The sequence below is a fragment of the Capra hircus genome, chromosome 22 (assembly GCF_001704415.2).
Source record: "Capra hircus breed San Clemente chromosome 22, ASM170441v1, whole genome shotgun sequence".
NCBI classification, from domain to species: domain Eukaryota; kingdom Metazoa; phylum Chordata; class Mammalia; order Artiodactyla; family Bovidae; genus Capra; species Capra hircus.
In genome coordinates, this window is record NC_030829.1 from 11,748,719 (window position 1) to 11,772,239 (window position 23,521).

Here is a 23,521-nt window from a genome sequence, read left to right on the forward strand (position 1 = left end):
AAGACTTTACAGAGGAGGGGATTTATTTATTTATTTGTTTTTTGGCCTGTGGGATCTTAGTTCCCTGACCCAAGATTGAACCCTCCTCGCTCCTTCATTGGAAGCCCAGTCTTAACCACTGGGCCGCCAAGGAAGTCCCCCAAGGAGGCGATTTTTGAGCTAGATCTTGATGGAGGAGTAAGAGTGAACAGAGGCAGGAGGGGAGCATGGGCACTGCAGAAGATGGAGCGGTGTGAGCTCAGAACACTTAGGATCAACAGCAGAGTTGTGGGCTTTAGGTATCATTGTAGATACAGGCTGGACTCAGGCAGGTGGAGTGAGGAGAAATAGAGAAGTATGGTAAAGAGTCATCACAAATTCAGTTTTTGGGGTGAAGAGGAAACATTCAGGAAGACGTCCAGCTTGCAGTTGTTAATAGTTGAATACATGCTCAGGCACTCAGTTGTGTTGGTCTCTCTGTGACCCCAGGGACTGCAGCCCACCAGGCTCCTCTGTTCCTGGGATTTTCCAGGCAGGAATACTGGAGTGGGTTTCCATTTCCTTCTTCAGGGGATCTTGTCAACCCAGGGATGGAACTCAATGTCTCCTGTGGCTCCTGCACTGTAGGCAGATTCTTTACCATTGAGCCAACCTGGGAAGCCCAGTTAGTTGAATAAGTGGGAGGAAAAGCTTTTCTTTTTAGACGCTTGGATTTTGTTTTAAAACAGGTGAAAAAAATTTTTTTAACATGCATAATATTTGAGAACTTTATGGATTAAAGGAAAGGGAGAATGAAGATATGATTAGTGGTGTGAGAGAGAGAGGCCGCCCCTGTTGATGGGTTAAGATGAAGGATTCTGCCAAGAGGGTGGCTGAGTTGATGTACTGTGAGATGTACCGAGTGCCCAGGAACGAAGTGGGGTAAGGAGGAATAAGAGACGTGGTCGAGGAAGTAAACAGAGATTGAAGGACTTCCTGGAAAGCCAAAGAGTGGGTGTGTTTGGAGGGAATAGATGTTTAGTCAATGCCACCCGTTAGGTTATATAGTTACTTAAGGGAGTCTGCGATAAAACTGAATGCCCTGAGAAACAGAGTTAGGAAAATAACAGCAACTTTAGGGTATATTGGGTCCCCCTTGACTGGCTTGTGATCACCCTGTCTGGCTCTGAGCAGCAGTGATGGTGGGTCTTTAAGGCGTCCAGAGGTGCTCACACACTCAGTGTTCCAGAAGTGCTCGTGGGAGTGAGGGCTGGCAGCAGAGGCTTCCTGATAAACTGCCTCTTGGCGTGTCGCACCGGGAGGGACACGGCGTCACTGCTGTGGCACTTCTGCCCGGCATGCATACTGCTGAGTGTCGTCATGCACCCCACCCGTGACTGACGCTCTTCAAAAATGTTAGTGTCCTCCCAGACAGAGGCGTAGCCTCAAAGACAGGGCCTTGAGAAATGAACCGTGCAAGATTCATGGAGACTAAAGACTAAAGTACACGAAATAAAACGCATTGTGTTATCTTAGATCAGATCCTAGATCAGAAAAACAAAATTGCTGAATAAGACTATTTGGACAGTTGGTAACGTTTGAGGTCTGTAGGTTAGATAATTATATTTTATCAGTGTTCAACTTGCTGACTTTATTATACTGTGATTTTGTAAGTGAATGTCTTTGCTCTTAAGAAATGCAAAAGGTTTAGGGGAAAAAACATAGAAAAAGGTTGAGTGATACCAGAATTGGGCAGAATGTTCAGAGGCGGTGAATCCAGGTGAAGGCTGTACAAGTGTTCCATATGCCATCCTGACACATTTTAAATTTGCAATTAATTCAGAATGAAGCAAATGTATATACCTCTTTAGTATATCTTTTGTATACCAGAATTCTATTACACTGGGTTATATAAAATTAACTACTAAAAAGACTTAACCTTGCTTTTCCTACTAAATAGTCGATCAACGAAGGCGTGTATAGGTATTCTCAGAGAGAGTTTTAGAAGAGACCTGTCGGCTCTTCTGACCCTAGTTAGTGTCATGGTGATGAATGTGTTGGGGCAGTCACGGGGAGCTTCTTGAAGAGTGTACTCTGAGTAACAGTCTTGGTTTTTTGTTTAAAGCATTATCAGTCTTAGTTAGGCCTTTTCTTTCCGATTCTGGGCCTCTGAACCTGTAACATTAGTTTTCCATGTCTGTAGTAATTGATAGGACCTGTTCATGTTCACACTGGCAAATCTTTTAATTCAGCAGATCTTTAGGTCCTTGTCACATGGGAGGCACGCACATGGAATTATAAATGACATGCTTCAAACTGTTCTTGGATACTTTTCCCCTTCTTTCCTCTCTTTCACATCATGGAAGTCATCTCTCTCTCTCTCAATGTCTTTGAGTCAACCACCTTCATTAGTTCTTTAGCTTAATAACTTGTACTCAGATTTTGCTGAAGCTCTGAACACCTGCTCGATTGCGGAGGCCTCCCACAATGTCACAGGGCATGGCGGGTGTATTCTTAACCGCTGGACTGCCAGGGAAGCCCAGCGTCATTTTTCAGATCAAACTTGACTGCAGGTGGAATTTTACATTAAAAAGTCCTTAGTGTACTTATTAGCATGAAAGGAAAATATGGTCCGTTAGTAAATTAAACTGGAAAAATTGTCTCAGAGCTCACCATTTTAAGAATTGGGTTGGGCTAAAAATAGACGTGTGCATATGAATCCATGCGCATATGAACTTGGGCGAATTTGGCTAAGGAAAACAGACATGGGAGGCAAAGTTAGGCAAGGGGAAGAGGCAGGAAAAAGTAGGATGTGTGCTAAGAAACAGTATGTCCCTCAGACAGCTGGATTAGAGCTCTTGTCTAGGGAAGAAGGCAAAATGGAAGGATAAACAGCAAGGCCCTGCTGTGTGGCACGGGGAACTGTGTTAAATATCTTGTAATGACTGTAATGGAGAAGAATCTGAAAAAGAATATCTGTGTGTGTGTGTGTAAACAAAACTAAATGACTTTGCTGTATACTTGCAACAAATAATTATAAATCAACTACACTTCAAAAAGAGTGTTTTTGGAAAAAAAAAAAAAGTAAGATTTGCAGCAGGTGCAAATGCTCAACTTGAATGCCCAACTGAAAATTCAGGTCATTTTCTGGCAATTTGTGATAAAACTATTATGGGTAAAACCATGTCCTTAAGAGATGCTAAGAAAGAGGACATGGCATTGCCCAGCCCTGGAAGTGGGTCTGTTCCTCTCAAGGAATAAATGCATATTTGAATCATGGATCCTACTTCCCAGGGAATGCTTTGCATTTATGTATGACAGTTCATGATTTGTTTTCTTAAATTAAATCTGTCCATTTGGTATTTCCTTCTTGTTTACAACTATACTCTGAACCTTATTTTAGTAGAATATAGCCAATAAAAATAATGTATTTGTTTACTTTTCTCTCTAGTGGTGAAGCTGTGTGTGTAGCTAGTATGTGTACTTTGGAGGACGTGCAGCAGGTGAACTGGTATTTATCAAGGGCCTTGTATACCTCCTAGTATGTATGCAGCTTTGTTCATGCTATCCTGGTCAGTCCTCACAAACAGCTTTTACAAACAGGTAGTGATTATCTTCCTCTATTGGAGGAAATTGAGGTTTCAAGGGGTCATGTCCAAGTGACATTGCTAATAATTGTCAAGGGGGAAATCCAAACGTGGGTCTCTCTCCTTGTATGAGAATTGCTCGTCATTCTCAGCGTTGTTCTTTAAGCGCTCAAAAGTCTCCAGTGAAGGGTTGGCTGTGCTCTTCATATATAGAAACTTAAGGCCAGGAGGTAAAACATGGTGTGGATGGAGAGCAGTTACAAGTGATAGTTGCTGGCATGCAAAAATAAGAGCAGAAAATGGGCCAAAAGAAGAATTCCTTCTAGCCAGGCAGAAATGTCTGCTGGAATATGTAGGAAAGAACTGCAGCGTCATAGGACCGGAGTGAACGTGAGCCTGCGGGAAGATGAGAGGCAGTGATTTTATCAGAAGTGAGTCATCTGACAGCTCTAATCAGAATCACCCCCTTTATTATAGCTTAGGTCAGCCATGTGCCTGTTTCAAGAAGAGATAGAATCCAGGCAAGTGAAACATACCTGAAGATTCCACCTGAACATTGTAATTGTCCTGGCAAGAAAGTGAGCTTCAGATTTGACGGCTCGGGATGGGGGAGTTGTCCTGTGAGAAGTACTTAATAGCCTTTTTTCCTTCTACAGCACTATTTTCCAAACTTCCACTGATTCCAGGAGGGGGAGGAAATTGAAAATATTCCTCCAGGGATTTCGAGGCATCAGCTGATGTGATCAGCAATTATTTTTTTTAATCTCTTATTTTATCTTTATGCAGTCTTAATTTCTATATCTATTTAATTGAAATTGACTCTTTTATTGGATGAATATTTCCTTATGGAACTTCCCTGGTGGATCCAATGGTTAAGACTCCCAAATTTCCAGTGCAGGGGGCACAGGTTCAATCCCTGATTGGGGAACTAGTATCCTGCATGCATGTGATGAGGCCAAAATCAATAAATAAGAATAATAAACTCTCGGGAACTTCCTGGTGGTCTAGTAGTTAGGGCTCAGCGCTTTCACTGCTACGGGCCAGGGTCAAAAAGTAAATAAAAATAAAAGTCTTATTAAAAAAGCAAGCAAATCTATAGATATATATATTAAATATATATATTTCCTTACCCCCATCCTAAGTCACTCCGTAGAAGTGACCATCTGGGAAGATGTGCTTGTTTCACTGGCTTGGCATCTCCCGCCCCCTGCCAGGGCGCGTGCCCAGTGTGAGAAGGACCGTCTCCTGGGGTTTGAGCGTCTGTAGAGGCTTCACAAGCAGCACACGGGGCGGCCACACCCCTGTGACTCCCTCACTTGTCCCTCTGTTCGCTCAGGTCGGGATTCCCTGCTAATCACACCATCACGGTCTCTCTCTTTCACTTGATTAGTCTGACTTTATTTTCAGGGCTTCATCTCTTGATGAGTCCAACAGTTTTGTTTTTGGAATATCTTTTTATTGTTTTGCCAAGGGAGTGGAACCAGATAACCAGTATAACCAGTGTTACAGCTGTCTGAGTCTCGTAGGTACGTGCTTTTCCTCTTGATGCTGCGTGTATGGCACGACAGAGAGCAGGTTTAGCCTGGGTGGTGTTTGTGGCCAGTCTCTCTGGCACAGTCAGCGTGAAGGCCCCGCTTTGTGTGTATGGAGTTAGTTGGGGGTGAGACGGGGGAGCAAATTGTCATCTCCGTCTCTTGGGTGGGAAGAGACAAGCTCAGGCCAGCAGGCGTGGGAACTTCTCTCAGGTCGTGAGTGAGTGCCAGCTTTGTGATTGTTATATATTGTATTTTCTAGTCCCTCCTGGTTGATTTCCAGTTTTTGTTACACCCTTGACAAGAGTTCAGTGCTTTTCGGTAATTTAACAGCAACAAGAATTTCCTTTGTGAAGTATTTTTATACCTAAATATTATATGAAAAGGACTACTGCTGATTTACTTACTGATAAATCAGTTAAGCCCTGGGTCCTTTGTTTAGGGCATCATTTGTGTCCAGCCTACTTTTCTTCTCCTGAACCCCTTTTGTCCACCTTGAACTGCTCTCATCTTGCTTAATCCCACATTTCCCCTGTCCCGGTGCAGAACCATCTTTTGTGCCAAATGCAGTTTCATTCCTGTCTCTCGAATGATGTCTGCTACAAAAATAACTTTTTACATAGGCCTTGCAGATTTCAAAATCCTTTTGTCAACTAACGTATCTTTGTGTCTACAGAACTATTCAGAGATGGACTGCTTGGGGATTGTCACTAGCCATTTTATGAATGAAAAAAGAAGATACCGTGGCTGTGACTTGCAACGTAGTGCAAAGCCTTAGGTCTCTGGGGTTTTAATTTGCTGAACTATTCTGTTTTGGTGCCCTATTTTCTAGAAACATATTCTGAAAGTCTTCCAATTTTCCTGAAAACGGGAAGGATTTATGTTGTAGGTTGAGTTGTCTACAAAGAAGTTTTAAAATATTTTAGGCTTTTTTTTTTTTTAATTTTAAATTCAATGAAGAAATGATGAGTTTTCTGAATTTCCAAATAATACTGGTTCCGGTATTAGGCAGGTTAAAGATGTTTACTTTCTGAGAAAAAAGCAGACTGAATCAGCAGATAGTGAGTGGCCAAGTTTTTATTTTTCTCTTTATTTCTGTGAAGAATATTTTACCCCCCTTTTGTTGAAAACTGCAAGAAGATCATGAGTGGAAGAGTCACACTTTGTGGTTCTTAGTAGGAATTCCTGTGTCCATGCAGTTTCTCAAAAGCAGTATTGGAGGTTCCCTAGCTATGTGAGTGTTTTTGAAAATCTAATAGAAATGGTAGATTTCCATGAGGTTAAACAATGAATCTTAAAATGTCAAGCTTCTTTACTTTTGCCTAGAATTTAATGAACCAGGGTTATTAGAAACCCTGGTTGGCAGCACATGGGCTTGACCTATTAATTATTTTTGAGAGCTGTCATTTGTGTGTGTAAACAAAGAGTCCATGAGGAGAGAAAATATTCAAGCGACTGGTCTTGAAGGCTCATCATAGTGGCCCTCTGAGGTCTGTGCGGCAGTGACGGAGATGTCCACCAGGTGGCACCAAGGATTTGCTTAACTGTTGGTTCCCAGCTTGAAGGCCATTTAGACTCCCCCGCCTTGTAAACCCTGGCGCAGCTGCTGCCCTGCCCTCGGTTCTGGTTCCTGACTTCCTCTGCACCCACGCCCTCAGCGCAGGCATTGATGCTCTGTGTTGACATCTCACCACATTCTACCTGCAGTGAAAACTGTGGGTGTTGACTGCCAGGGTCCTGCCCCGGTAGATCCAGGGAATTCGAAGCGGGGACGGAGTCAGCTTCCTGAAAAGAACTATTTAATTATAGATATGAAGAGAGATTAGAAAAGGATAGTGTAGTACAAAATATTAGTGGAGAAAAAGATGCTGAATAACTTGGTTTACGTGGAAAACCAATAAAACTCCAAGACAAGGAATTTGCACCATCTACATAGGCCACTGGCACCCACTTGAATAGCGGAGGGTGCCCCGCCTTGGGCTCCCTCTCGCGTGGGTCTTAGAAGCCAGGGCAAGTAAGTAGACATGGCGAGCCTCCACGCTCCAGATGGAAATTGAGCCAGAAAAACGGAATCAGTCTTTCCAGAAACTGGTCCGTTTTCTTTATTTTCAGGTTTGCTTATATACTTTTTGTTACACATAGAGATAGAATACAGAGTCACGTGGGGTCAGTAGACCTGACCCTTGTCAAAATCAGGTGCTTCATATAAATGTATACAAAGGTCTTAGGGGTTTTACATCATCTTCTGGCCATGAGGCCTGCTGACATTTTATGGCCCTTTCTGATAACGGTCAGTCAACCAGAAAACTTATTTTTCCAGGGGTGATTTTTTTCGTAAACCAGGCGCCACCCTCCGAAGGCACCAGATAAAGTTGCATTCCTGTAGGGTGAAGGTGCAGTGGGTTACAACAGAGAAAGGAATTTAGCCTAAGGTTTAACATGATTAATCTTAAAGGTTAATACTTATTTCTGCTATATGCTAGTTGTATTCATTAATGTATATAAGGGCCGGGGGTATGGAGACTTAGCAGCAAATATTGGCCCAACAAATGAAAAACCCTTCACCAATATAATTCCTAATCAACCCACTATACTATACTAATAATTTTCTAACTTCTCAAAAGAGTCTGTATTTAGAAAGTTTAAAGCATCTCGTGCCTCTCACGGTTGGGAGGCTGTAAATAATCACATGTGGCCAGACGAACCTGCTCAGGCAGGCTAGAGAACCTTCAGAGGAGTTTGTAAGTTGAAACACTCTTGTCACGCCCAGGAATTTTTATTAACTGGAGCTGTAAGTTAACTCCTTCTCCGAGAGAGGTGGTGGGGGACAGCCCCCCGTAAAGTCAGAGGTGTGGGTGAGAGCGTAAAGCATTAAAGTAGGCAGACTCTGGTTTTGGGGGTAGATGCTCGGGAACAGGGGCTCTCCTGAGGCTCAGTCCCGCCTTTGCGTATGCTGGGCCTCCTTCCTCATGACCTTTGCCATGGGCGGAGCTCCTCACGCTGGCTCCCGGCAGTTGACTTCTCCCTGCCATGGGACACTCCTGAGAGCAGCGTGAGCTGTATTTACGTTCAGCCTTATTCCTTTAGTATATCCAGCATGCCGGGCACAGCACCCCTGAGTTGCATCCTTGAGTGAACACGGGCTAGTTGTGCACTCCTTGGCTTCACTTCAGTGTGTGTTTTGGTCTATGAGGAACACGCATAAATGAGTTGTTGGGGGATGTTACCTAGGTTGTGCAGTTCCGTAAACCTTACTCTAAACTGCACCCTGACCAACCGCTTGCACTAACTTCCAGGACAGCTAGTTAGACATCACTCCTTTGGGTGGGTCATGGTGGCGGGGCCTCCCTGCGTGTTAGGCAGCAGATGGCCTGAGTCGTTGGGCTGTGCCACGTGGGTAGGAGCTGGGAAAGGCGGAAGTGAATCCTCTACGGCTCCCGTCCCTTTATCTTATCTGGGCTCTGGCAGGGCCTGCCCAAGCTGGCAGTTTGGGTCTGGGAGGGAGGCCTCTTGGAGGACTGGCGGGCCTGGGAGGACCAGGGGCTGCACAGCATGCTGTTGTGGGATCGTGTCATTTTATTGGAGGCCATTAAGGAAACGGATGCTCACTTTTTCTTTTGCAGAAAACAGATAATGGCTCTTAGGCCAATTGGAAGGAAATCTGAATAGGTTTCCTAACAGTGTTGTTTCATCATTACAGCCAGCCTGCACAGGCGACCGAGTTGTCTCCAGCTCTGGCTGCTTTGTTGTGTAGAGACCTTTCCAAAGTGTTAGATTTGATGACACATTCAGGAGTTGTGTGTTTGATGGTAGACCCGAGTGTGCAGAGCTCTGAGCAGACGGCATTTACATTTACTTAATGTAATTATAAAAATGAGCAGTCTAGGTGACACTGGAGATAGCGATCCTGATGTGGTCTGTCTGGCTGCTTCTTGAAAGGCTATGTGTTTAGCTCCCTCGTGAATTTGCTAAACTGAGGCTGCATTTTTATTTCTGGGAGTTCCTAAGCTGGCAGTTTTGACTATTGAATGTTAGCACTGAAAGCTCTGATTATGAGACAAAGAGAAGGCGATGGCTTTTCTTGTCCATTGAAACACCCAGGACTCACTCCTGGCATTCCTTTGTCCTACAAAGAGAGCAGAGAATGGGAGTCCTGGTCTTCGGGGTGACCTTATTTTAAAGATGGTCAGAATCTACCTGTTAAATGCTCATCTTCTCTGAGAATCTGTCTTGGTTTATTATTATCTTTGGCAGTTGAATTGAAATCCACTGGGATGGGGTGGAGTAGCTTGTTAACTGCATTTTTGGAATTGCATCTGGAAGTCTTTTCAGGAAATATTTGGGACTTGCTTCCCTGGTGGCTCAGATGGTAAAGAATCCACCTCAATGTGGGAGACCTGGGTTGGGAGGAGGGCATGGCAACCCACTTCATTATTCTTTCCTGGAGAATCCCATAGACAGAGGAGCCTGGTGGGCTATAGTCCATGGGGTCTCAAGGAGTCGGACACGACTGAGTGACTAAGCACAGCACTGTGCAAATTGGGCTTCCCAGCTGCCATTAGTGGTAAAGAACCCGCCTGCCAGTGCAAGAGACACGAGAGACCTGGGTTCAATCCCTCGGTCGCATGGCAACCCACTCCAGTACTCTTGCCTGGAGAATCCCATGGGTGGAGGAGCCTGGCGGGCTGTAGTCCGAGGGGTCGCAAAGAGTCAGACACGACTGAAGTGACTTAGCACGCACGCGCAGTGCACATTAGCATTGCTGATACGGCTGCTTTGTTCGTAGGTGATCGGCGAGGACAACGTGGCCGTGCCCTCCCACCTGTACAAGGTGATCCTGGCACGCAGAAGCGCGGGCTCTGCCGAGCCCCTGGCCCTCGGGGCCTTCGTGGTGCCCAACAAGGCCATTGGCTTCCAGCCCCAGTTGAGTGAGTTCCAGGTGAGCCTGCAGGACCTGGAGAAGCTGTCGGGGCTGGTGTTTTTCCCGCATCTGGATAGAACTAGTGACATCAGGAACATCTGCTCGGTGGACACCTGTAAGCTCCTGGACTTCCGGGAGTTCACCCTGTACCTGAGCACAAGAAAGGTAGAGGGGGCCCGATCGGTAGTCAGACTGGAAAAGGTCATGGAAAATCTTCGGAACGCGGGCATCGAGCCCGACGAGTACTTCATGACTCGCTACGAGAAGAAACTGGAGGAACTCCGAGCTCGGGAGCAGTCGGGCATCCTGGAGGAGAAGCCCTCCTAGTTCTCCTCTCAGAAGCGTGACGTGGTCCGCAAGGAAGCGGGTGTGGCCTCTTCAGGATACTGTGTTTTAGCAACTCTGTTCTTAAAATGGTGGAATCCTAAATTTCAGACCAAATTTCTCCCCAAAAGGTGAAAGATGTCAAATTTTTCAGTTGGTGCAGTATTTGACACGGGAAGTGACTATATAAGGAAGCTGTTAGCACCTGCAGACCATGGGCTGGTCCTGTGTCAGGCTAAAGGAGGGCTGTGCCTGCTGGGTGTGTCCCTTCTGAGGTATTGGATGTGAAGGTGTTATATTTTCTGTCTCCAAGTCGCACAGGGTCTTTGTATCTGCTCAGCCTTCTTGGAGCCCAGCATTATTTATATGTCTTCGTTAACTAAGACGTGAGTTGGTCTAACACCTCTTGAGCTGCTCTAACGCCTCTCTGCATTATCCTGACCGCATGCCTTGTCTATTTCTTTCTTGTTGCTCCTCTCATGGACCCGCGGTTTCCCCTCTTCCGTCACGTAGAAGCCCCCAGCGCCTGCATTTTCTGCTCACTTCGTGGGTCGTGTATACAAAGCTCAGTGTTTTCCATGTATTATCCTACTTGAGGGAAATGGCACTGTCCTCGTTTTACCCATGAGGAAACTGAGGCTTGGAGAGCTTAAGTGTTTTGCCCAAAGTTCCCAAAGAAGTAATCCACGAGGAACGAGGCACCCAACATGGGGTATGTTGAAGTTGTCTCTGACACAGAGGCTTTCGGCTCAGAAAGACATTCTTCCGCGGGTGTCTGTGAGCCTGGGGCCTGCTTGGTGAGAGGGTCTGGTTTCTTGCCTGCCATCCAGCCAAAGAGATTTGAAAGTCTTCCAACTTGAACCCTCCTCAGTGCTTTGGGAAGAAACAGTCACAGTGATTGAATGAGAGAGGTCAGTGCTTTCTGGGGTTTAGCAGAGCCCTACTTGCCTTCAGAAATGCGGTTCTTCTGTTGACTGGCTGGTGCCAGATCCATGTGTGTGTTGCTTTCCAGGTGGGCCTTTTGTCCCAGAGGTTGAGGAACCTAAGAAGGGTTTGTTCCCTCAGAGTCACCAGCTTCTGACCTGCTCACCTTTGTGCTTGCTTCTCTACGTGGATGGCAGAGGGCAGGTGGTTGGGCCAAAGACAGCCGGCCCTAGGGGAAGCAGTGGCTGTGTTTCTGGGCCGAGTCTCTAGTTTGGGATTTACGTGGGACCCTTCCGTGGGCTGGCATAAGCGTAGGCAGTAAAATACCTTGAAAGAGCACACAGGCGCTTGTCTGACTGTCCCATCACTGCTGTCTTTCCAAGCAGTGTTACCAGAACCGTTTTCGTGGTGTTGATGTGTTTATCTCTAGCAGAAATGCCAAGACGTTAAGATAAAGGCGTGAGGGATTTCCCTGGTGGTTGAGCGGTTAAGGATCTGGCTGCCAGTGCAGGGGACACGAGCTCAACCCCTGGTCTTGGAAGACGCCGCATGCCTTGGAGCAGCTAGGCCCGTGCACACCACAGTGCGAGCCTGAGTGCCCGGAGCCCGTGCTCTGCAAGGAGAGGGCCTGCCGCGAGCAGCCTGCACACGGCAACGAAGAGCAGCCCCCTCCCCGCAGCAGAGACTCAGCACAGCCCAAGATAAAGGAAAGATGAAGGTAAGATGGTCATGGTAGATCTTATCCTGCTTTATTTGGGTAAAAAAGAAGTTGGGAGGGAAGGTCAGAATACTCCAGCCTGATTAATACCGGCCTCTCTTAACACACTGTTCCCCATTAGGTTGTGCCTGTCTTTTTCTTCTCAGGGAGAAAGAGCTAAAGTGTCACTGTGAAACAAAAAAAAAAAATCTGTTACTTTCTCTCCTTATCGGAGAGGTGTTTCTGGGTGTTTCTCCAGGAGCCTGAGGGCGGCTCTGGGGCAGAGGTCCTGCCCGTCTTCAGGGGCGAGCCCCCTGGGCCCGTCACTGTGCTGTCCTCCCACGGGAATTTCCGTCAGACGTGGGGTTATTCCCATGCCATTCTCACTTCTGTGTCTTCACCTGGATGGTAGAGAGTCTTGATTTTTAGGTCCGTCAAGTGTTCTAACATGTTTTAGAATGTAATTAGAAAATTGGTCATTAGAAAACGTGTTAGAAAATGCTACCTGGTTGTTGTGGAAAATAGAGGTAGCTACTCATACTAAATATATATATATATATATAAATAAATAAAATGTGCTGTCTCCCAGTCATTACTGTATATAAAAGTTGTGTTAGTATACCACACGGGATGCCTGAATTGTTGTCTCCACACTTCTAATAAGAGTCCCTCCAAGACAAACTTTGAAACGTAAGCACTGTGTAGATAGAGCTCAGGACGTTCCTCTGAACCAGATCACGTCCACCTTCCTCCCTGGGATGTCTGAGAACTGGGACTCAGATGCAGCAGAGCCCCAGGCCAGGCGTGTCCACCTCACCACTGCCCTGAGCCGATCCCCGTCCAGCCCTCCTCGGTCCTGTGAGGTTTTTGGGCTCCTGTACCTGGGACTCTGCCTTCTGCCCCGATACACCCAGGAAGCCCCTGGTGCTGCTAGGGGAGAAGGACCAGGCTGGGGGCTCTGCTGCTGAGAGCCCGCCCCGGGGGTGAGGGGCTCCCTAATCTCTCCACTCACAGTGACATCTTCATTTCGAGGCTTCAGGCTCTCTGGTCTGTGGATTGAGACTGTGTCACCAGTATCGTGTGGCAAGGGGGACCTCACCCAAGTGGCCGAGGTAGGATGGGCGTGCGAGCCCCTTAAACACCTGCCAGCGCTTCCGGCCTCGGGCCTTGATCTTCCAGCTGGAAACCTCCGTCCCTCCTTCAGGACTTAGACTGGAGCCCAGCAGGAGAGGCAGAGTCTGCTCTGGAGGGAGCGGCTCCCTATGGGGCCGGGCGCAGCCTGCTGCAGGAGTGACCGTGAGTACCCACGGGCTCCCTGGCCTCATCCTCCTGAGCCCATGTCTGTCTGTCACTGGTGTCAGCATGGTGCACCTCGAATTTCCCACCAGCAGCCTGTCCCGACCTAGGGCCTGCCGTGTGTTGCCTGCTCACTCCCACGCCCACCTTGTCTGCCCTTCCCCTTCATGGGCCCTCGGTCTCCTCCTCGAACCTCTGATTGATTCTGGTGGAGCTGGTGGGGGGCGGCCTCGTATCCGCTGTGCAACTCCTGCTCTTGCCGCCTCCAGCCTCCATCTGGCCCGCTGTGCTGGATGTTGTCATGGAGACGACCTATCGCGGGATGCCATAGGCTCCCCACCTCTGGAGACCGACCCTTAGGTCAGAGGGCTGGCCAGACGCCTTGCACTCTGTATAATTTGGGGCAGGGGAGATTGCATGCTTGCTTGGTGGTTGGATGGGCTTCTGTTTCATGTTCCTAAACTTTACTGGTCTGCCCTGAAACCACATTACCTTTAGGGATCGCTGTGACGTAATGCATTTGAGTTAATTTCAAGCCTTCAGAGAGGTTGCAAGTACAGTGACTGTCCTCTCCCTCGATACTGTGTCTTATTTGCATTCTTTTCTTGAACCATTTTAAATTGTATTAAAAAAATAAGTTGTAGACACAGGACTTTGTCTTTTTTAATTGAAGCATAGTTGATTTACAGTGTTGCATTAATTTGTATTATACAGCTGAGTAATTCCATTACATATTTTTTTTTCTATTATAGTTCATCATAGATACTTAATACAGTTCTCTGTGCTGTGCGGTAGGATTTGTTTATCCATTCTGTGTATAATAGCTTACATCTACTAACCCCAGCCTCCTCCCCGCTGGCAGCCACAGGTCTGTTTCCCACGGCCGTGAGTCATTTCTGTCTCATAGGCAGGCTTTTTTGTGTTGTACTTCAGATTCCACAAACAAATGATACCGTGTCGTGTTTGTTTTCTCATTCGGACGTATTTTGCCTAGGATGATCATCTCTGGTTGCGTCCACGGTGCTGCTAGTGTTACCTTGTTCTCTTTTTATGCCTGAGAAGGCCTCTCTCGGTATAAGCACCACATCTTCTTTGCCCCTTGCTCTGCTCATGGACATGTAGGTTGCTTCTGTGTCTTGCCTGTTGTGAATAGTGCTGAATGGAACACTGGGGTGCGTGTATCGTTTCAAAGTTTGGTTTTCTCTGGGTATGGTGTGCTGGTTTTGCCAGCGAGTGTTTGACGCACATGGCAAGCGCGTCTTCATTTTGATTCCGTCTGACAGCCTCCTAGGGAAATTTCTGGCAGACTGGTCAATCTGTGAACCTGCAAATAAGGGAAAGAGAACCAACACCATGTGGTCACAGTATTCTTTAGGTGGAGAAAATTGGTTGAAACTGTTCTGAAATTCCAAAACTGATCCTTTTCTGCATGTACAATCAGAGAAAACTGGCTTGATAAAAACACTTTTTTCCAGAACACTGACCCTGAGAGAACAAGAATATTCTTAGCAGAAAACTCGAAGTAAAGTCTTGCCATGCCTTCGAAGTACAAACACAGCCCACCTTGCCTGGGACTTCAGCCTTGAGCTTTAATTGGTAGAACTTCAAGTCAAAGGGAGGAAAGGAGGAGGGAAGAAAAAGGATCCTTTTAAAATCAAACGTGCAAATTTGACTATTGTGACTGTTATTCATAAACTGATAAGTTTAGGTGCAGTAACTGAGTCAAGAAATACAAAAAGATTTTTAAAAAATGAGATCTGTTTGGATGTATTTATGTCAGAGTATGTATGTGTCTGAATAATGTTGCTGAAGTTAATTTGTACATGAGCTCTATTTAATTGGCTAAAAGAAAAGTGTTTACAAATGAAATCTGCAATTACCTACTTTTGCAAGAGGGAAACTAAGGATAGTTGTGTTCATGAGACTCATGTCTTATACCACTTTGAGAAAAGAAACTGTAGTTTGAAAAAATGCCTGTTTTTAGAGGTTACAGAATATGTTCTTAAGTTTGCTGATACCAATATGACGGTTGACAGCTGCTTGCTTCTTTGTTCTCACTAGAGAGTAAGGGGGTTTTTTAGGGGTTGAAAATTATGATATTAAAGCTACTAAAATGGGAAGGGAACCATTTTGGTGTTTAAAGCATGTACGAGATACATCACATTACCAGCTAAAGAAGGTATAAGGCTGGAGATATTTTTGTTGAGGGAAAAATATGATGATGATAATTTTGTCCTATATGTTGGTGGTTGTTTCTGGATGGGAAAAGTAAGGGAAGAATTAATACAAATCCAGAAAGTGATAAAAAGGGTTGTGAAAAAAAGTACTTCAAGAAAAGAGCTTTTTCTGTGTTGTTAAGACTGCTCTCCATTATAGCACGGAAATGGTTTACTCCTAAGTCAGGGAATTTAAAATTAATAAACAGTAGCTGTAAATTAAAAAATCAGGGCTGTGGGAAATCCAAGAGGGCCACTCGGCTTCTCCTGGCTCCCCGACAAACCTCATCTTCACCCGAGGGGTTATAGCTTTTCATCCTGCAGGGCCGATCCTGCCAGAGTGGGGTCTCGCACTTGGAGTATAGTTTCCGCAAGTTCCAGTGACCAACACACTCACTTCACAGGACAGATCATACAGTCCTTAAAAACGTCAGAAACTTTTTGAAATGATTAGTCAGTAGCGTTCTCAGTCATCAGGCAAGGTCACAAAACGAATGGGAAAATTGGACTCAAACAGAACCAAGATTAATTATATGAGATTAAGTCAGCTGCTCAATATGGTGGTGATTTTTACGACTTTTCTGACCTAATTCTGGCTAGTAATCTTTGTTTTTCAGATATGGAAAAGCTCCTTTTTTTCTTGTGATTTACAACAATATGGTAATTTACACCTACAGGTAAAATTAAAATATTTTTGTTTTGTCTCTACCTGGTTTCTCCAGAAACTGGAGGACCTCTTAGGTTCCGAGCAACCTTATCAGGTGAATGGAAAAGACTCCCTTGTCATGTGTAGGAATCTAGAGATTATTGGGACCTGGAAAAAAGAGCAAATGTACTCAGTCTATAGATATCACAGGTAGAATCTGAAGGCAAGCCACTGGCATGGTTTTCCTGGCCTTGAGAGGCCTTCAGAAGTTCAGTGTGAGATTCCTACTGAAAAGTTCCAGTGCAGCCAATTTTAAAGAGCCTAGGGACTTACCTGGTGGTCCGGTGGTTAAGACTGTGTGCTTCCAACTCAGGAAGCATGGGTTCAGTCCCTGGTCAGGGGACTAAGATGTCACAAGCCACACAGTGTGGCATAATAAATAAATACAAGCCTATATAAACAGTTCAGTTTGTATAAGTAATCAGGCCAAGGTTAATGAAACCAGACTTACTTTGAACAAGTCAGCCTTAATTAGTTTGGGTTTAGTTAAAAGATAATCTAGAGAGAAAAAGATTATATTTCAGTTGTATACATGTGTTGATATTGCAGTTCTGTGTTTACTGAGGCTTTGTATTTATTATCTACGTCCAAAATGGCTCTTTATTGCTATGTTGTATTAGTACACAGTTCATTGGAACAAGTAAAAGGGTGTTTTAAGCTTGTTTCCAAAGCCAGTCACAGTCCCCTCTCTCTGGATGAAGATCAGATGCCGTGTGACCTGCAGCTCAGGGATTATGTGCACTGGAAAAGACCCGACTGAAAGGACTAGGCCCAAGCAAAGGACCCCGATCAGGCACTCTTAACTAGCGTGTACAACAGAAACAAAGGAAGCTGACTTGAGTTTGTACTTTGCACTTAAGAAGGGCCTCTGCACTTGACTACAGAAAAGCTTGCTGACCCCAAATGACACCCACACCAAGGTGAAAAGAGGACAACAGCAGTGGAAAAACAGCTGACCTAAACATCTGAACCGGGCCTGTAAGAACCATCCAGCTCACTCAGTCGCACTGTTCACCAAATGTCTGTCTCCCTATCAAAATGGAAAGTGACTGTTTTACTGCTGACCCCGATATTCAGGATGGAAAAACACTGTCTAGTGAAGACGCCGCCGAGTGTAACTGTCACGGCGTGCCAGTGCTCGCTTGTTGCGCGTTGCCGAAAGCGTGCGTGCACTGCCTGCGTGACAATTAAGAGCAAGTGACACCCTGGATAGCCTACAGAGCGTTTCCCCAATAGCATAGCTCCGAGCTTGTTTGTGATATCTGATTTGTTCTCCCCCAAAGTGGAGAACTAGGCAGGAAAGAAAAAAAAGAGGCTTAGCACCAAGGGACATAAAGGGACCCAGAGCAGGCAACTGAGCCAGCCTGGCAGCATTGGAGAAATGTATTGATTTATCAGTGGTGTTTATGGAAACATCTGCAGTCGAATGGGGGACATGGTGAAAGACATTTTCACATGTTGAGGTATGGGGAAGTCATTCTGGCTTGCACAGGATTGAATTTGAACTTTCGGCTGATGAAGACAGCCTGTTTGTGGCCTGTTAAATATGCGTTGTACATCTGCTTTAGCCATTTAAAAAACTGACATTAAAAAATTAAAATGAAATAACGGTGGTTCAGACATCCAAAGTGGGAACTAGGTGGCCATAATGGACGTGGGTTCAGACATGTTTCTATACTCCCGGAAACTTTATGAGACTTAAGGATATCATCAGCCATTTTCAAAACAATATATCCGTTGCCAAATACAACCTTATGGTCTCAAAGTCTTAGAATCATGAAACCTTGCTCCTACTTTAAAAACAGTAATTACAAACGAGAACGCTCAAGCTGCTGTGTGTGCAAGCTACCGTGTGTGTCGTGCTTAGTCGCTCAGTTGTGTCCCACTCTTTGCGACCCCTCGGATGGTAACCTGCCAGGTTCCTCTGTCCATGGAATTTTCCAGGCAAGAATACTGCGGTGGGTTGCCATTTCTTTCCCCAGGAGATCTTCGAACCTGCAGCTCCTGCATTAGCAGTCTTTACTGCTGCGCCACCTGGGAAGCCCCAGCTCAAGCTATAGCCTCCTAGGAAAAGGTGACTTGGTTACTAAAATAGGTAAAAAGGAAACACTTCAAAAATTACTTTCTTGTTTGACAACTAAAATAGGAGGGCTCTTTTGAAAAACACTGCAGAGGTGTATTTTAACCATTGTCTTCATGGTATTGTTGTAGTCATCCAGTCGCTAAGTCATGTCCGAGTCTCTGTGACCCCATCAGCTGCAGCATGCCAGACTCCTCTTGTCTTTCACTGTCCCTTGGAGTTTGCTTAAATTCACGTCCACTGAACCAGTGATATTCTCTAACCATCTAATTTTCTGTTGATCTCTTCTCCTTTTGCCTTCAATCTTTGCCAGCATCAGGGTCTTTTCCAGTGAGTCAGCTTTATGCATCAGGTCCTTCCAATGAATACTCAGGGTTGATTTCTTGTAGGACTGACTGGTTTGACCGCCTTGCATTTCAAGGAACTCTCAAGAGTCTCCAGCACCACAGTTCGAAAGCATCAGTTCTTCGGTGCTTGGCCTTCTTTATGGTCTCACTCTCACATCGTACGTGACTACCGGAAAAATCGTAGCTTTGACTATATGGACCTTTGTCAGCAAAGTGATATCTCTGGTTTTTCAGTATGCTATAGGTTTGTCATAGCTTACCTTCCAAGGAGCAAACATCTTTTAATTTCATGGCTGCAGTCACTGTCTGCAGTGATCTTCATTGTAATACATCCAGTACTTTCCAAATGCTTTTCTAGGTGCTATGGCAAAGCAATTTAAAAGAGAGGTAATGTTTTATTAACACAAAATAGTGATGCTGAGCTTGGAAATCAAGATTATTTCCAACTCTGTGTCCATTCCCTATATTGGGCAGGATTATTCCCCTCTTCCAACAACACAAGAGAAGACTCTACACATGGACATCGCCAGATGGCCAACACTGAAATTAGAGTGATTATATTCTTTGCAGCCAAAGATGGAGAAGCTCTATATAGTCAGCAAAAACAAGACTGGGAGCTGACTGTGGCTCAGATCATGAACTCCTTATTGCCAAATTCAGACTGAAGTTGAAGAAAGTGGGGAAGACCACTAGACCATTCAGGTATGACCTAAATCAAATCCCTTATGACTATACAGTGAAGTGAAAAATAGATTTAAGGGACTAGATCTGATAGATAGACAGAGTGCCTGATGAACTATGGACGGAGGTTCATGACATTGTACAAGAGACAGGAATCAAGACAGCCCCCAAGAAAAAGAAATGCAAAAAAGCAAAATGGCTGTCTGAGAAGGCCTTACAAATAGCTATGAAAAGAAGAAAAGCAAAAAGCAAAGGAGAAAAGGAAAGATATACCCATTTGAATGCAGAGTTCCAAAGAATAGCCAGGAGAGAGAAGAAAGCCTTCCTCAGCGATCAGTGAATTCTCCAAGCCAGGCTTTAGCAATACGTGAACTGTGAACTTCCAGATATTCAAGCTGGTTTTAGAAAAGGCAGAGGAATCAGAGATCAAATTGCCAACATCCACTGGATCATCGAAAAAACAAGAGAGTTCCAGAGAAACATCTATTTCTGCTTTATTGACTATGTCAAAGCCTTTGACTGTGTGGATCACAATAAACTGGAAAATTCTGAAAGAGATAGGAATACCAGACTACCTGACCTGCCTGTTGAGAAACCTGTGTGCAGGTCAGGAAGCAACAGTTAGAACTGGACATGGAACAACAGAGTGGTTCCAAGTAAGAAAAGGAGCACGTCAAGGCTCTGTATTGTCACCCTGCTTATTTAATTTATATGCAGAGTACATCATGAGAAATGCTGGGCTGGAGGAAGCACAAGCTGGAATCAAGATTGCCGGGAGAAATATCAATAACCTCAGATATGCAGATGACACCACCCTTATGGCAGAAAGTGAAGAGGAGCTAAAAAGCCTCTTGATGAAAGTGAAAGTGGAGAGTGAAAAAGTTGGCTTAAAGCTCAACATTCAGAAAACGAAGATAATGGCATCCGATCCCATCACTTCATGGGAAATAAATGGGGAAACAGTGTCAGACTTTATTTTTTTGGGCTCCAAAATCACTGCAGATGGTGACTGCAGCTATGAAATTAAAAGATGCTTACTCCTTGGAAGGAAAGTTATGACCAACCTAGATAGCATATTAAAAAGCAGAAACATTACTTTGCCGACAAAAGTCCGTCTACTCAAGGCTATGGTTTTTCCAGTGGTCGTGTATGGATGTGAGAGTTGGACTGTGAAGAAAGCTGAGTGCTGAAGAATTGATGCTTTGGAACTGTGGTGTTGGAGAAGACACTTGAGAGTCCCTTGGACTGCAAGGAGATCCAACCAGTCCATCCTAAAGGAGATCAGTCCTGAGTGTTCATTGGAAGGACTAATGTTGAAGCTGAAACTCTAATACTTTGGCCACCTGATGCGAAGAGCTGACTCATTTGAAAAGACCCTGATGCTGGGAAAGATTGAAGGTGGGAGGAGAAGGGGACGACAGAGGATGAGATGGTTGGATGCTAACTAATCTGAGACTTGTCTGTGAGCTGTTCACGCCTGCTCCTTGGACGGTATAAAACTCCCTGCCCCCTCCAGTGTAGATCATACGGTCTTGAGGACATGAGCCCACTGTGGCCCCCTTAGCCTGGCAAAGCAATAAACGCTGCTCCTTTGTGCCTCACCCAATACTCTTGTCTTCTCCTTTCCATTCCATATGAGTGAGTGGGTGCTAGGTTTCAACAACAGTATGTTCACTTAGAAATCGTCTAAGTCGCGGCAAAAGCATGATTTCTCTCTGTTTCCTGGTTAAGTAATAGTTCGTACATACATGTAATTATTTTTTTCTGTGGAAGGACAGTTCGTTTACATTGTTGTGTTTCTTTGCGTGGAAACAACTTGATTCAGTTATGTATACACGTGTTTCTTTTTTCGATTGTACTCCCATATGGCTTAGGACAGAGTGTTGAGTAGAAGTTCCTGTCCTGCCCAGTAATGCCTGATTCATTATCCATTCTGTCATCTATACATACACTCATGTATATGTATTAATGTATAGTATATATATGACACTAATATGTGTGTTTTAATCCCAACCTAGTAAGTTCTCTCTATCCAGATATGTATTGGTCTGTCTCTATTTACATCTGTATCTGTGTTGCTGTCTATAGATTTATCTATATATCTGTATTTATATCTCTGTATATTAGTACCTATATCTTTCTACCCAACTGTGTTTCCAGTTGCCCAGCTATCTGTTTATATCTTTCTATATAGATATCTATAGATCTCTATCTCTGTTCAGCTGTCAGCTTTTCTATATTTGCATCTCTGTCAGTCTCTCCAGCTATCCACAGATCTCTCTATGTATCTGTGTTGCTGTTTAGTTGCTGAGTTGTGTCTGACTCTTGCGACCCTGTGGACTGTAGCCCGCCAGGCTCCTCTGTCCTTGGGATTTCCCTGGCAAGAGTGCTGGAGTGGGTTGCCATTTCCTTCTCCCTATATTTTTATCTATATCTTTCCTTCCAGCTATCCCTGCTCTCTCTCTCTGTTTATACACACACACACCCAGCTAGCTATATATCTGTGTCAATCTATACGTTTAATTCTATCTACTGAATGCATATCTGTTAATGCAGATTAATACGCTGGAAGGGCTTTGGGATGTCGCTTGTCTCCGCGTCTCCTGGTGCTGGCGTGCCAGTTCTGGCCGCCTGCTTTCCAGTCGCCTCACCATCCTCCCGTGGCCGCGTCAGCCGAGTCCTTTGGCAGGACCTAGCATGTGTGTGGGTGAAGGGTACCGGCAAAGAGATGACGACTCTCAACCCTTGGCCCTCTGTGTTCCCTCTCTCTGCACTCTACACTCAGGATCCCAGCTTTGCCTGGGGCTCAGCGTGCCCCACTTCCCAGGAGGAGGCATCAAGAAATGTCGCCATCTTTGGGAGCCACTGTTGGAAAGCCACTGCCTCAGGGGATCTCCTGGGCCAAGGCCTGCGGGGTTCTAAATGATGCCGGCCCTAGATAAACCACCTGAGATTGCTAAGACAAAAAGAAGAACAGGGCTGAACTGCACAAGCCAAGTGCCATCAAGAGGGAAATGTTCCTGACACTTAAAAATCAGTAGGAAAAAAAATCGCTGGAGATTTGTCAGCATCATTACCCCTTAGAGAAATGGAAACCAAAGCTGCAGTGAGGTCTCCTCTAGCACTGGTCAGCAGGCAGTCTCGAAACGGTAAGGGGTCAGGCGGGGGGAGGACGAGAGGGAACCCCCATTTCCCAGTAGACCGAAGGCAGATGGCTAAAAGCCACTCAAAAACACAGTACGTTGCATCATTTCAGAACTCAAAAGACAGCTAACCACGGGGTCCTGGAATACCTTTCTTGGGGACTACATCTGGAGAAAACAATCCTTCCTACAGACACGTGCACCCCAACATGGCTTGCACCACCGCTGATAGTAACCAAGGGGCAGAAAAGCAAAAATGTCCACCACGCACGTGAATGGACTTGAGCAATGCCTCAGGTGTGTAAAGGGCCGTGACTCGGCAAAGAGAGAAGACAGACATCAGGCCAGGAGTGGATGGACCTGCAGAGGATCACAGGGGCCCACAGAAGTCACGCTGAGTCGAATTCCATATGCGACCGCTTCTAGGTGGAATCACAAATAAATACAAATGGACTAGTCTTCCAGACTTGGAAAATACAGCTAGAGTAACCTGCAGGAAATCTGGGGCAGCGGGGGAGGAAATAACCAAAGTGGCAGGGATTCGAATACGTAAAGCTACAGAGACATAGGTAGACCGAGAGAGAAAGGCACGGCTGGATACATACAGAGCAGAGAGAGTGCGATCGACTCTAGCCCACCAGGCTCCTCCATCCACGGAATTTTCCAGGCTAGAGTACTGGAGTGGGTTGCCATTTCCTTCCCCAGGGGGTCTTCCCGACCCAGGGATCAAACATAGGTCTCCCGCATTGCAGGCAGACGCTTTACCCTCTGAGCCACCAGGGAAGACCTAAATTTTATTTTGTGGTCATGCCACAAAGCATGTGGGATTAGTTTCCCAACCAGGGACTGAACCCACACCCCCTGCATTGGAAAGCAGAGTCTTAACCACTGAGCCACCAGGGAAGTCCCGATAGTTAATAGGTTGATGTATACATTAGTACCTGCTAGCAGGATGTAAGGATACCAGGAGAGTGACAGAGACACGAATATGAATACAGATGCAAAGATATCTAGCTACGTGGGTGGAGAGAGACTTCCCAAGAGAGAGGCATGCATACACAGCTGGCAGAGAGATCTTAGATATGAATCCAGAGTGATCCATAGAGCTG

At 45.4% G+C, this 23,521-nt stretch overlaps 1 protein-coding gene across 8 annotated transcripts in view; it reads left to right on the forward strand.

The window, feature by feature from the left end:
- Positions 1–23,016, forward strand: part of EXOG (endo/exonuclease (5'-3'), endonuclease G-like) — a 32,193-nt gene extending 9,177 nt beyond the window's left edge. For 2 of the 8 annotated variants that reach the window (XR_001917012.1, XR_001917017.1), the window contains exons 6-7: positions 9,864–11,964; positions 12,976–16,163. Coding sequence is in view for 2 of the 8 variants with exons in the window: in XM_018038297.1 (XP_017893786.1) it covers positions 9,864–10,325 (462 nt within the window). In the remaining 6 variants the exon portion in view is untranslated. Of the gene's footprint in view, positions 1–9,863; positions 12,141–12,957; positions 16,164–21,825 lie in introns of those variants that run through there. The other 6 variants (XR_001917015.1, XR_001917016.1, XR_001917014.1 and 3 more) reach the window with 6 other exon arrangements.